We start from the raw sequence: 13,240 nt of genomic DNA on the forward strand, positions 1-13,240 counted from the left end.
GTCCCTTATATATTGGTATAGGTAAAAATAACTGAAGCATTAATTTAAAAACAATTAAAGTATCAAACACTCAATTATAGTTTTAACTATTAAAAATATAGTTTTATTTTTGAATAATGATAAAATTGAGTGAATAAGCAGATAGGAAAACTCCATGTGGAAACAAAAATAATTATTTAAAATTATATTATTTTAAAAATGAATTATTTGATGTTTCAAGTTTCAAAGTACCGTTCTCATTCAGTCAAAAGTTCCAACTAGCTTGAATTTGCATCACATGTTTCTGACAGATATTAGTACTTGTCTATCTATGTCAATTATCATTTTCTTTCGTCAAAAAAAGAATCTGTATCATTTTCTCATAGCATCCACAATGGAGACACCTATTTTTTACTCCCTCCGTCCCATATTACTTGACATAGTTGACTCTGTCACGTATACCAATGCACAATTTTAAACTTAAATTTCTTTAATAATCTAGTAGAAAAAATTACGAAAATTTGATATTTTGAAAATATTAATCGAGACGAATCTAACAACATCTTATATGCTATATTTTGTTTTTATATATTAGTAGAAAAATAGAGTCAAAACATGTTACATGAATAGTGCAAATATTCTAAATAGGTCAAGTAATATGGGACGGAGGGAGTAGTACTTAAATGGGTCCCATATGTACATATCACTTTTTTATCATTTTTTAATAGTAGTACCTAATAAGCACTCAATCCCTCCAACCCAGATCTCACACAAAGTTCTTAAATGGGACCCACTAATCAACTATCAATAACTTTATATCACTACATTTCAATTTTTTAATATTAAAAGCGTGCGGGTTCCGTTTAAAGTTGGGGGTCTTAAATAAGACCCCGGGTCTTAAGAGACCCCCAAAAAAAAATTCCCCAATGGAGATACCTATTAGGTAGGGTGTCTTAAAAGACACCACCATTGGAGATGGTCTTATCTCTTTTTAATTAGAAAACATCTGATACTACAATTTTAGCAAGGAATTACGAGGCAGCATTATAATACTGGCAAATTCTTAAAAAAATATGCTAATTAATGTTATAAAGTAGAGTACTTGTTAAAAAAATATTTTTTAAAAGTTTAAAAGATCGATTATATTTATACCAAAAAAAAAAGATTATACAAATTTCAGAATAAAATTACTATAATTGATCGTTTAACACTTTAAAGTTTGGTCGGATAATGTTACTTTATTGGTAAAATTTCTCTAAAATTTAAAGTTATTTTAAATTAAATTACTATAAAAATATGATATGACATTAAATAATAAAATAGTAACAGATATATATTCAACCAAAATTCTGGGTATTAGGTCGAGAAATTCTAATATGGTCAAATGACCAAAAAAATAGTGTTTGGTCACACACACATAAATTGTTTTTAATAATAAGGAGGAAATTGATAAAAAAAAAATGATTGAATATTTGGAGGAGAATCTTTTTATCTGTGTGTCCAAACATTATTGATTTGGTCTTGTGACCATGGAAGAATACCTCGTATTAGGTCACCTGAATTATTTTGGCTGAATATTTTTCTTCTTTCAATTTTCTTGGTAAGTGAAGAGTACATAGGTGATGGACATTCCAACTAAGGAAAAATTCTTTTATGGTCATAACCCCAAATAAAAATATTTGAACACACTCACTTCAAATAGAAAAATAAAAATAAAAATAATATAATCGCATCAATCAACATCATTTAATTTTATTCTCAATTAATTTTTATTATTTGATGTGAATGTACTTAAATATTTTTCATTTAAGGTTATGCATATAGAAGAGTTTCTTCTAACTTAGTTGACATCTCTAACCGTCATAATCATAATCATCTACAAACATACTCATAATATCATATAAGAATTCTTCAAAAAAAAAAAATCATATAAGAAGAAGGAGAAAATACAATAAACAATAGAGGCCAAATCTAACCCATTCAAGTGAGAAAAAAAAGGAGGTTCGAGAGATTTTAAAACCTTCTTTTATGATGCCATACATTTTTTTTTATAAAACTATGTTGTGATATTTGATCCAAACTTTTATGAAATTTAAATAAATTTCATGGTATTTAATTAAAATCAAGATTTATTTTTCAAAGTAATGAAATCTGTTAGTATTCAATTAAAAATTCTCACAATTTATAAAATGTCTTTCCATATACAAAAATATACAAATTTTAACGAATTCTTTTTAGAGTAGATTTAGTTGAAGACAAAAATAGAGCGAAAACATACTGATCTTTATGAAAGAAAAGAAAAATATTATACTCACACAATAATCCGACTCAACTGATTTAAGTTAAAAGTCAAAAAAAGAAAAGAAAAATATTATACTCACACGATAATCCGACTCAAATTTAAGTTAAAAGTAAAAAAAGTTAGAGGTATTGAGTTCTAATCTAAATAAACCAGAAATATTTAATCCAAATATCGATCATTTCAAATAAAAAAAAGGTCGACCAAACAATCCTATTAGATTTTCTCTTACCCTACCATCTTTTTCAGCCGTCAACATTGGATTGATCAATGCCGGGTTCTCTTTTTCTTCTTATTTTCTTTGACAAACATGCTTATCGAATTCTTCAACTTGTCAATTTTTGTTGTTGTTGCTTTTTAGTTTTTACAGTAACTTTATCAACTTGTGAAGGATGCATACCACATAACGTACCTAGTCTCCATCCTTCCAACGAAATTGTTGAAGAACGTGTCCAGTAGATAAAACTCAGTTGATAGCTGCAAAGACGTTGATATACACGAGTTTGGAGTTGATAGCTGCAAAGACATTGATATACACGAGTTTGGATACAACTACAAGATTTTCCACTTCTCCACACTCAGTGTGAGCAAGCCATGCACTATATATATGCTATGGTTGCATTGCTACTTGACAAAGAAAAAATATTGAGGAATGTTACAAGTTGTTTGTATTAATTTATTAAATTATTGCTTTAGGTAAGAAAAACAGATAGATTAAAAAAATAGATACACTGAGATTCCTAATCAAACTGTGATTTCATTTCATCTAAAGAATAGATATTTTACACCCCCGTATTTCTGGTGCAGTATTTTTAGTTTGGGGAATGGGACCTAAACAACCAATTTGTGAATTGAGACTATATATATATGCCACTTATATTGATGAAAATCATGTAATCAATCATCCATATACATTTTCATTATCAAATATGACTATGAGTGAACTAGGTCCATATTTGGCAGTGTTAACAATGCAATTAATATATGCGGGGATGACTTTGATGTCCAAGGCCGTGTTTAACGAAGGAATGAAAACCTCCGTGTTTGTCTTCTACAGACAACTGATTGGAGCCATGATTATGGTCCCTTTGGCTTTGATATTTGAACGGTAACAATGTTGAAAATATGATCTGTTTTTTTTACTTGAATTTTTTTCATTCAATAGTGTGCATATATAATTTGCTAACATTATTATTTTTTTTTTTTTTATTATATGGTCCAGCAAACAAGCCGTGCCAGTTAAATTCTCATTTAAGACCATCTTCAAGATTTTTATGCTTTCATTATTTGGGTAGAACATTATTCTTCTTCTTTGATCTTTATGTGATTTCTCAACAAATGCTATTTTGATAAAGATTTTTAGGACTAATTAAATTGTTCTGTAATCCTACTTGGTTGTTTTTCAGAATTACTTTAGCTTTGAATGTGCATGGTATTGCCCTTGTTTACACTTCTGCTACGTTGGCTGCTGCAATTGTTAATTGCCTTCCTGCTTGTACATTCTTCTTTGCTGTTCTGCTCAGGTAAAGTTTGGAAAATCAACATTAATTTTCATCAACTAAGTTATAGTGCAAGTGTAACTAACTTTTACATCTAATAATTGATATGAGTTACTTGTTTAATTAATTAGAGTGACTAGCGAAAATGAATATGATTATCATTCTTCTGTGTAGATTGGAAAAGGTAAATATAAGGACAATATCTGGAATTTCAAAGATAGTGAGTGTATTATTGTGTATGGCCGGCGTAGCGATTCTGGCATTTTACAAGGGACCCCAGTTACGGATTGCGCGACATCTCCTATCTGGATCATATCATCACAACTATCAACAACATAAAGATAGTGAATCACATGACAAAAAATGGATTTTGGGTTCTTTCCTCTTGTTCCTAGCCACAGTCATGTGGAGTTTGTGGATTGTATTTCAGGTAAGGTTTATTTAATTCCAAGCTGTGATATAATTAAGATCTAGAATGATGAAACATTTAGGTGTGACATCATGAATTCTATGCCTTTTGGATATATATATTTTTTTGTTTATTATTTATTATATGATGCACACATACAATACTCACACTGATCCAAAAAAAATTATTTAAAATAAAAACAGGCTCAGTTACTTAAAAGTAACCCTTCAAGATTAAGGTTCATGAGCATTCAGAGCCTATCAAGTGCAATCCAGTCATTTGTCATTGCTATAGCTTTTGAAAGAGATTTTGAGCAGTGGAAGTTAGGTTGGAACATGAGACTACTAGCTGCTGTTTACTGTGTAAGTATTAAATTAAATTAAAGTAACATGTTCTATTTATGCACACTCTTTTCTATAGAATATAGTGCACTTTGATGTTGGCAAGAATGTTAGCGATGTTTGATATTTGTTGCAGTTTAAATTAGGGAAAAAAACATCAAAATAGTGTACCACTAAATTTGATGATATTATGATGTGTATGTTATCCTAAAGTTCTAAATATAACAGGGGGTACTAGTGACTGGAGTTTCCTATTACCTACAAGCATTGGTGATTGAGAAGAGAGGACCAGTTTTCTCAGCAACTTGGAATCCACTGAGTTTTATAATTGCCACAATTGGTTCTGTCTTCCTCTTGGGTGAGCCACTACGTTTAGGGAGGTGAGTTGCAATCATAACTCTATCATGAATAAAATAAAACTCTCATATTTTTCAAAGAGTTCTATTTTGTTAAACAAAACTTAAAAGCTAATTTGTTGACATTTGACCTGCTTGTTTTTCAGTGTTTTGGGTGGGATTGTGCTGGTTTTAAGTTTGTATACTATTTTATGGGCTAAAAGCAAAGAAGGAGTCACTCAACACAATTCTTTACCTATTCAAGCATATAATAAAGAATGTGAAGATCAGGTGAAAACAGAGGACGTATGCACCAAACCACTCCAATGAGCATAGTTTTTTGTTTTCTTTGCTGGTTTCTACTTCTAGTTATTCCTCTTTCTAATAACTATGTGTCCAGTGTTTATAAAATTGCGCTCATTGGATAAGTAGCCATTTTCAATTTTGAGGATGCTTTCTTTTATATCCTCAAAACAATGTAAAGAGAGAAAACTTCACCTTCAAGTAATCGATCAGATGTTAAAATTTGTGTTTACGACGAGGGTAACTAATGCCAATCATATACTCTCACTGCCACATATATATTTTTTTTTAGTGGACCATACCATATTTCTAACTATTGCGTTAGTGTGTTTAATATTAACATTATTGATCGAACTACTGTATTTTTTTAACAAAAACGAAAACGGTATATATTAAAAGACATGCCCAAATGGGACAAAAAGGGTACAATCATAAACATGTTAATGTCATCTCACACAAATTTTAATTTTATTTAACAAAATGATCACTATTTTTTAAGCGGGTTGGATTCTGGAGTTTAAATCATAAACATGGTATACGAACTAAATCACTTCAAATATGACAAGTTGGGTTGAGTTGGATCGGATCCAAACATAAGGAATTGAGTTAGAACTTTGAATAAGCAAATAGCAAACTCCATTTTAAAACAAAAATAATATTTAAGGAATTGTGCTAGTAACACTCTATTTAATATACTACTCCCTCCGTTTCAAAATGAGTGTCGTTTTAGATGTTTACACACATATTAAGAAATGCAATGATTAAGAGAAAGAGAATGGTTATTTTACCAAATTATCCTTATTAACTATTGGTTAGTTTTAAAAGTAATACTTTGGAATCTTTCAAAAAAAAAAAGTAATACTTTGGAAGTAGTGTGCAGAGTATTAATTGAAAAGAAAAAGTTATTATTGCATTGGAAACTGAAAGCGACACTCATTTTGAAACAATTTTTTTTAGCTAAAGCGACACTCATTTTGAAACAGAGGGAGTAACTGTTTTATTGGTTTAAATCATTGTGTGTCTACATTTTGAAAATTGAACTCACACAAAGTGGTGGGACATACATTAATTTCATCAAATAAAAGAATGATTGTTAAAAAGAATGTTGAAAAGTGAGTATTACTGTCATTTCTCTTGAAATAATTTAAAATTTGAAAGTTTTGATGTGAACACAGACACTATTCTTTCAACTACCATTCATTCAAATAGAATACTTGAATTGGCATCAGACATGTTTCTGAAAGAAGGCTTAATGATGTCTTTAGTCCCTGCAAATAGGCGGCGTTTAAAAATTGGTCCCTGTAATCGCTAATCCAGGCATTTTACCCCTGCAATTGTTAATCATTTAAAATTTGGTCCTTTGACCAACTTAATCACTGTCACGTCACCAGATTGGCAAAAATGGCATGGGAATTGACCAAAATACCCCTGGGCTAATTTTTTTTTTCCTTCAAAAATTTTTTTTTTTCAAAATTTTGAAAATTCTTTTTTAAATTAAAAAAATCTGAAAAAATAAATAAAAGTCAAAAAAAATTGTTAAAATTAAAACTGAAAAATTTTCGGGAAAAATCTGAATTTTTTTTTAAGGAAAAAAAAAAGCCAGGGGTAATTTCGTCATTTCCCATACCATTTTTGCTAATCTGGTGACGTGGCAGTGATTAAGTTGGTCAAAGGACCAAATTTTAAATGATTAACAATTGCAGGGGTAAAATGCCAGGATTAGCGATTACAGGGACCAATTTTTAAACGCCGCCTATTTGCAGGGGCGAAACACACCATTAAGCCCTGGAAGAATACTAATTGTCTTGTCTATCTTTATAATTTATTGGCTAAAATACATTTTTGTCCATTATCTTATAGTATGATTTTATTTCAGTTTCATTATATATTTTTAAATGTTTAAATTGATTCTTTTATTTTAATTGAAGTTTCAGTATGATATTTTCGATTTAAATAATTGTGTTAAAAAAAGACAACACTGATATAACTTTTATAGAACAAGACACGATTTCAAATCAAAATAAAAATCATATTAAATTATTTTTGCAAATTAAAAAATCATTTCGAAACAAAACAAAATATGGGACTAGATACATTACGTGGTACGGGGATAATTGCCCCACAAAGCAAAATGTGTCCACTTATGTATTTAACAGTTTTTTTAATTAGCATGTACGAGTCGAAAAAGTGGCATACATAAAAAAAATTAGTTTTCTCCTCCAACTCTTAGATTGGAATGCCTCATTTTTTTTATAACTTTCGCGAAGTTAATTGGTGTGGATTTATTAGTTTATTTTAATTTCTGTTAATCCTCTATTTGACATTCTTTTGAAGAATGATTGTAATTGTACTCGGTTCGTTTGCTTAGTGCATTAATTTATTGCTTCTCTATAAAACAAAATAGTTTTTGGTATTTTAAGCTAAAGCAAGTATAACGTTCATTTGTTTTTTTTTTATTTTTAAATTGGGTATTCTCCGCGTGCAACTGTAGAGACTAATTCATCGAGTATTGTGGGATCCAAATAAACGATAAGCTCTTCGTAAAAGTTTTAACACTGTTGCATACCCAAGGTTGAATTCAAATTCAAAACCTTGGTTAAGTTAGAATATACTCGTTCCATCTCATCTAAGAACTCTTGGGTAGTATAACGTCTGTTTGCTTAGTCGTTAAGTTATTGCTTCTCTATAAAATAAGAAAACGTCTGTTGCATACCTGTGTCATTTTTGACGCTATGCTCTTAGGAAAACGACGTTGTCCCTAATAACTGTATTGTGAAAAATACTTAGTTGGTTGCACAACCTCAAATAAAAAGTATTTTTTTATGTGATGTTCGGTGTTCGAACTCCAAACTTTGTATATATTATGCATTGTTTTTACCAACTGAGTTAAGCTCACGGTGATAAATAAAAAGTATTTAAGCATACATACATATGGTTGATAAAATTTAAAAGAGAAATGATATTAAGTGATGTGACTTAATATCATTTTTCTTTTAAATTTTATCAATTATGTGTGTGTGCCTAAATAAATTTTATTTAGGGTTGTGTTTATGCAAGACCTATTTATGTAGAAGATAGATGACATAATAAATATTTTAAAAAGTAAATAAATGAGATAAAAAATTAGTACTGGTTTTATGTTTCTATTTTTCTAATTTTGTCTGCTACTTAACACTAAACACATACGAAATAGTTTTATGTTTTTATTTTTCTAATTTTGCTAGCTAGTTTTATATTTTATATGCTTCAAATCCCTTGTGTGTTTAATCTTCATACATAAGGTGAATTCTCATCGAAAATCTCTAAGGCATGTAAGGTGAATTTTTCTCTTTCAGTTGATTTCTTCTCTTGGTTAATTTTTTTTCATTTGAACTCATGATTAGGTGCGGATCCAAAACTAAATTTTTGGTGTGACTAAAATAACAGAGTCAAAAAATTTGTCTGATAAATTAAAAACTATGTACTATTTCACTCAAAATAGTTTAAGTAGTTTTATCAGACTAGTTTTATTGGTTCAAGTCAATTTATAACTCTAACAATTGCTTGCTAATTGGAACAAAATGACTAAATGAGCCTCCATCTTCCTCTAATATTTTATTCTTGTAGACATCCTTCCTACGTTCGCCCATGCTCATGATCATATGTTTAAATGTTTCAAATCTCTTATCACTTGAACCAATTCATTAAAAAACTATTATTGAATGAAAACTATTATTTTTTTTGGCTTAAATACACTTTTGGTACCCCTATTTTCATTCTTCTGAAGTTTTGGTGCACCTATTTTTGGCCCCCTATTTCAATTTTTTAAAAACTTTTGATCCCCCTATGTACTGGGCCATTTACAAATAGATTAGACCGGATTGGCCCATTTACGTAGTCAGACCTTCCAGGTCGACCAGTCCATTTGATACCTCTAACCACGCCCACTACAAAATATTTGATTTTTAATGACAGTAAATTTTCGTAGGTAAAAGTCTTTCTACCGTAGGTATAGCTCCTAGTACCTGTACCCATGGATTTTTTTTCCATCGCTATAGTCTACAGTGACGGATTTTACTAGCCGAACAAAAGTTTTGGTTTTACCTATGGATTTTAGCCGTAGGTATAGAGCTGAATCAGAACTTACAAAATTTGTAGATATAGATACTTTAGGTTATACCTAGGGCAAAAGTACTTTTACCTTGGAAAATACACTGCCATCAAAAGTCAAGTTTCTAGATAGTTGGGTATATCTACACTTTTACTTGTGGAAATTTACTGTCACTGAAAGTCAAGCTTCTTGTAGTAGGGATGGAGGACCAAAAGTCATAAAAAATTTGAATTAGGGGAACCAAAAAGCTGAATTTTAAAACAGGGATATCAAAATTTCTTACCTCAAATGACATATAAATGTCGTTTGCTATTGAACTAAATGTTAAGGAGCGAACGAGAATTAACAATTGTTTGGAGTATTGAAGGTCATTTCAAGTGCGTGAATGCAATTCTAGAAGTTTGAAGAGCAATTTTCTCGATGGGTTGGCTCATCACATTGAGCTAGGACCAACAAGTGAGTTGAACACCACATTTGCTCAGTCCAAAACCTTAACATTACTTTTATAGGTCATCTCACTTATATAATGTTCAACATCCAATTTTTCATCCACCTTACTCAATTGAAATACCAACAAATTGAAACTAACAAAATAAGATACTATTCAACTGAAATTCTTAAAGTTAGAGATCAAACAAAAACTAAAAATAAAATAAGATAAGAGACAAAAATCTATTTTGTTCTTACTTTTCGTTGTAAAAAAGTCTTGTTTTAAAAAAATATATAATATATCTTCTTTTAACAAAATAAAAGGCAAAGAACACAAACAAAGTGACAAAGAATCGACAAAAAAAGGACAATAAAATTTTCTTCCAACGAAATTATTGAGGAATGTTAGCAATTGTTTGTATTAAATTATTACTTTTGGGTTTAACCCAGATTATTACTTTTGGGCAGAAAAAACCGAAGATTAGATGCTATATGAAATAATTATTAAAAAAATTAGAGTGCTATGAGAATAGATACACCACTGAGATTTCTAATCAAACTGTGATTTTGGAGAATGGACTAAACAGCCAATTATAGACTATATATATGCACTTGATATATTGATGAAAATCATAAGGTGTAAACAATCATTCATATACATTTTCACTGTCAAATATGGGTGAAGTAGGTCCATATTTGGCTGTGTTTATAATACAATTAATATATTCTGGGATGACTTTGTTATCCAAAGCTGTGTTTAACGGAGGAATGAAAACATCTGTGTTTGTTTTTTATAGACAACTGATTGGAGCCATTATTATGGTCCCTTTAGCTTTGATATTTGAACGGTAATGTTGAAAAATATGTTCTATTTTTCTTTCATATAGTTTTTACTTGATTTTCTCTAACATAATTCTTTATTTATTATATGGTCCAGGAAACAAACCGTGCCAGTGGCATTCTCATTTATGACCATCTTCAAGATTTTTATGCTTTCACTATTGGGGTACGTAGTACATTATTATTTATTTTTCAACCAAATGTTATTTTGATAAAGAATCTTAGGACTAATTAGGTCTATAATCCTACTTGGTTGCTTTTTCAGACTTACTTTAACTCTGAATGTGCATGGTGTTGCTCTTTCTTATACTTCTGCTATGCTGTCTGGTGCAATTGTTAATTGTCTTCCGGCTTCGACATTCTTCTTTGCTGTTCTGCTCAGGTAAATTTTTGAAAACCACATTAATTTTAAACAAAAAGAAGCAAGGCCTTTTTAAATTTGATATATTAAGATTCTCAACTGTTCATTATATATTGTAGAGTGGAGAAGGTAAATATAAGGACAAAATCTGGAATTTCAAAGATAGGGAGTGTTTTATTGTGCATGGCCGGTGTAGCGATTCTGGCCTTTTACAAGGGACCCCGATTGCGAATTGCACGTCACCTCCCATCTGGATATCATCACAACTATCAACAACATGAAGATAGTGAATCATATGGCAAAAAATGGATTTTGGGTTCTTTCCTCTTGTTCCTAACTACCATCACGTGGAGTTTGTGGATTGTACTTCAGGTACCATAATTTAATTCCAAGTTGTGCTATAATTCCATGCCTTTTGGATAATTTCCTTTTGTTATTATGCACACAAGTTACATTGTCTCATGTGTTTGGCTCAAGACTGTATACACTCATACTGAACCAAAAAGTTCAAAATAAAAACAGGCTCAGTTGCTTAAAAGTTACCCTTCGAAGCTAAGGTTCATGAGCATTCAAAGCCTATCAAGTGCAATTCAGTCATTTGTCATTGCTATAGCTTTTGAAAGAGATATTGAGCAGTGGAAGTTAGGTTTGAACATGAGACTGCTAGCTGTTGTTTACTGTGTAAGTCTTAATTAAAGTAACATGCATGTTCTATTTATGCACATTATTTTCTACAGTGCATTTTTATGCTGGCAAGAATATTGGTCATGTCATGCACTCATGTTTGATATTTTTTTTTAAGTTTAAATTAGAGGAAAATAATTAAGAAAAACATAAAAAAAATGGTATCAAAAGAGTTGATGATTATCTATATTATCATCCTAAATGTAACAGGGGACACTAGTGACTGCAGTTGCCTACTACTTGCAAGCATTGGTGATTGAGAAGAAAGGACCAGTTTTCCCAGCAACTTGGACCCCAATGAGTTTTATAATTGCCACAATCGGTTCTGTCTTGCTCTTGGGCGAGCCACTATGTTTAGGAAGGTGAGGAACAATCATAAATTACTCTGAAATTATCTTAAATAATTAAGGATAAATTATGACATTAAGGAGTACTTTGTTAAACCAAACCTCTCAACTAGTCAAATAAATTAAGTTAATCTATTGACGTTTTTGTCAATATATGAGTTATTCATAATCATAATATAGTACATTTAATTCATAATGTAAAGGCTGATGTTCGAACCCCGATTACCAACTTACTCACCTTAAAGGTGGATTTTTATCGACTAACCTACTTAACAAATAATAATAATAATAGATAGATAGAGTCACAAGCAACACTAATCACTACTGCATCTTAATACATAGAATCTCAAGAGTCAGAAGTCACTACACAACAGTGCAGATCCTGATGCTTATATATATTTGACCGGCTTGTTTCGTTTTTCAGTGTTTTAGGTGGGATTTTGCTGGTTTTAAGTCTGTACTCTGTTTTGTGGGCAAAAAGTAAAGAAGGAATCACACAAAATTCTTTACCTATTATTCAAGATCATAAAGAGTGTGCAAATCAGGTGAAAACAGAGGTTCCATGTATCAAACCACCGCAATGACCATATATAGTTTTTCTTTGGAGCCAAAATATATGTATCAAGCAAAGCTTTTTTTTGTTGTTGTACTGATCTACACTGATTGCAGTTGCATTTCAAATTTGTATTAGATTAAATTGGCAAAAAAATATTGCTTAAGAGTATGGTTTATCTTATGTTTTTACTTACTTAGGGGAACTGATATTGTAGAGTCCATACAAGTAATAAAAGTGCATAACTGTAAAATGAAAACTGTATTAGAAATGAAAATGATGAGTGCAAGAAACTAATGCTTGTAAATTAGTAACTATAATCTATGTTACTAACTATATGTCCCATGTTTATAAAACTTTACTCATTGGATAAGTAGCCAATTTCAATTTTGAGGATCCTTTTCTCTTTCATCCTCAAACAATGTGAAAAGAGAAAATTAGAGGAAGAAGCTGGAACGGTCTTGTATAGAAAATACACCGTTTTCTCTTTTACCCTATTTTTATTAGGACTTTTCTAACTTGTGCAATCTTGCACAGCTTAAGCTGCAATCAATGCACCTTTTTCTTTCTCTCTCTTATTAACCTTTATAGTCTTTTCTCTATCATATTAATTAACAATTATTTTTTTCTTAAATGGATGATAGAAGGATTTCAATTCATACCCCAAAAAAGAAAAAAAACGGAAATGCATTGAAAGAAAATGAGAAGATGAAGAATCAGTCATCTTTCAATTCCTTAAAAAAATGATTCTCTCAATAAAAAAGAAAAACT

General features: G+C 30.4%; 2 protein-coding genes across 2 annotated transcripts; both read left to right on the forward strand.

Annotated features, from left to right (window-relative positions):
• The first annotated feature begins 2,611 nt into the window (after positions 1-2,611).
• Positions 2,612-5,397, forward strand: LOC146941638 (WAT1-related protein At5g64700-like). The gene is made up of 7 exons (XM_085755454.1): positions 2,612-3,386; positions 3,501-3,569; positions 3,685-3,801; positions 3,952-4,207; positions 4,390-4,548; positions 4,756-4,907; positions 5,030-5,397. Exons 1-7 carry the CDS (start codon positions 3,103-3,105, stop codon positions 5,190-5,192), a joined length of 1,200 nt encoding a protein of 399 aa, XP_085611580.1. The 5' UTR covers positions 2,612-3,102; the 3' UTR covers positions 5,193-5,397.
• A 4,854-nt stretch (positions 5,398-10,251) lies between these two features.
• LOC146941639 (WAT1-related protein At5g64700-like) lies at positions 10,252-12,783 on the forward strand. Its single transcript, XM_085755462.1, has 7 exons — positions 10,252-10,532; positions 10,622-10,690; positions 10,790-10,906; positions 11,005-11,257; positions 11,408-11,566; positions 11,780-11,931; positions 12,341-12,783. The coding sequence occupies exons 1-7, from the start codon at positions 10,360-10,362 to the stop codon at positions 12,498-12,500; spliced, it is 1,083 nt and encodes a 360-aa protein (XP_085611588.1). The 5' UTR covers positions 10,252-10,359; the 3' UTR covers positions 12,501-12,783.
• The last annotated feature ends 457 nt before the right edge of the window (positions 12,784-13,240 follow it).

Source organism: Medicago sativa, chromosome 3 (assembly GCF_051527215.1).
Source record: "Medicago sativa cultivar Bolivia chromosome 3, Bolivia_mono, whole genome shotgun sequence".
Classification (NCBI taxonomy): domain Eukaryota; kingdom Viridiplantae; phylum Streptophyta; class Magnoliopsida; order Fabales; family Fabaceae; genus Medicago; species Medicago sativa.

What these genes read in the sequence shown, in the direction of transcription:
- LOC146941638 (XM_085755454.1), top strand. Translation starts at nt 3,103, where the DNA reads ATGGGACCTAAACAACCAATTTGTGAATTGAGACTATATATATATGCC. An exon ending in TTTATGCTTTCATTATTTGG is followed by an intron (nt 3,570 to 3,684) that starts GTAGAACATTAT and finishes GTTGTTTTTCAG; the next exon opens with AATTACTTTAGCTTTGAATG. An exon ending in GTTTGTGGATTGTATTTCAG is followed by an intron (nt 4,208 to 4,389) that starts GTAAGGTTTATT and finishes AAATAAAAACAG; the next exon opens with GCTCAGTTACTTAAAAGTAA.
- LOC146941639 (XM_085755462.1), top strand. Translation starts at nt 10,360, where the DNA reads ATGGGTGAAGTAGGTCCATATTTGGCTGTGTTTATAATACAATTAATA. An exon ending in TTAGCTTTGATATTTGAACG is followed by an intron (nt 10,533 to 10,621) that starts GTAATGTTGAAA and finishes TATATGGTCCAG; the next exon opens with GAAACAAACCGTGCCAGTGG. An exon ending in GTTTGTGGATTGTACTTCAG is followed by an intron (nt 11,258 to 11,407) that starts GTACCATAATTT and finishes AAATAAAAACAG; the next exon opens with GCTCAGTTGCTTAAAAGTTA.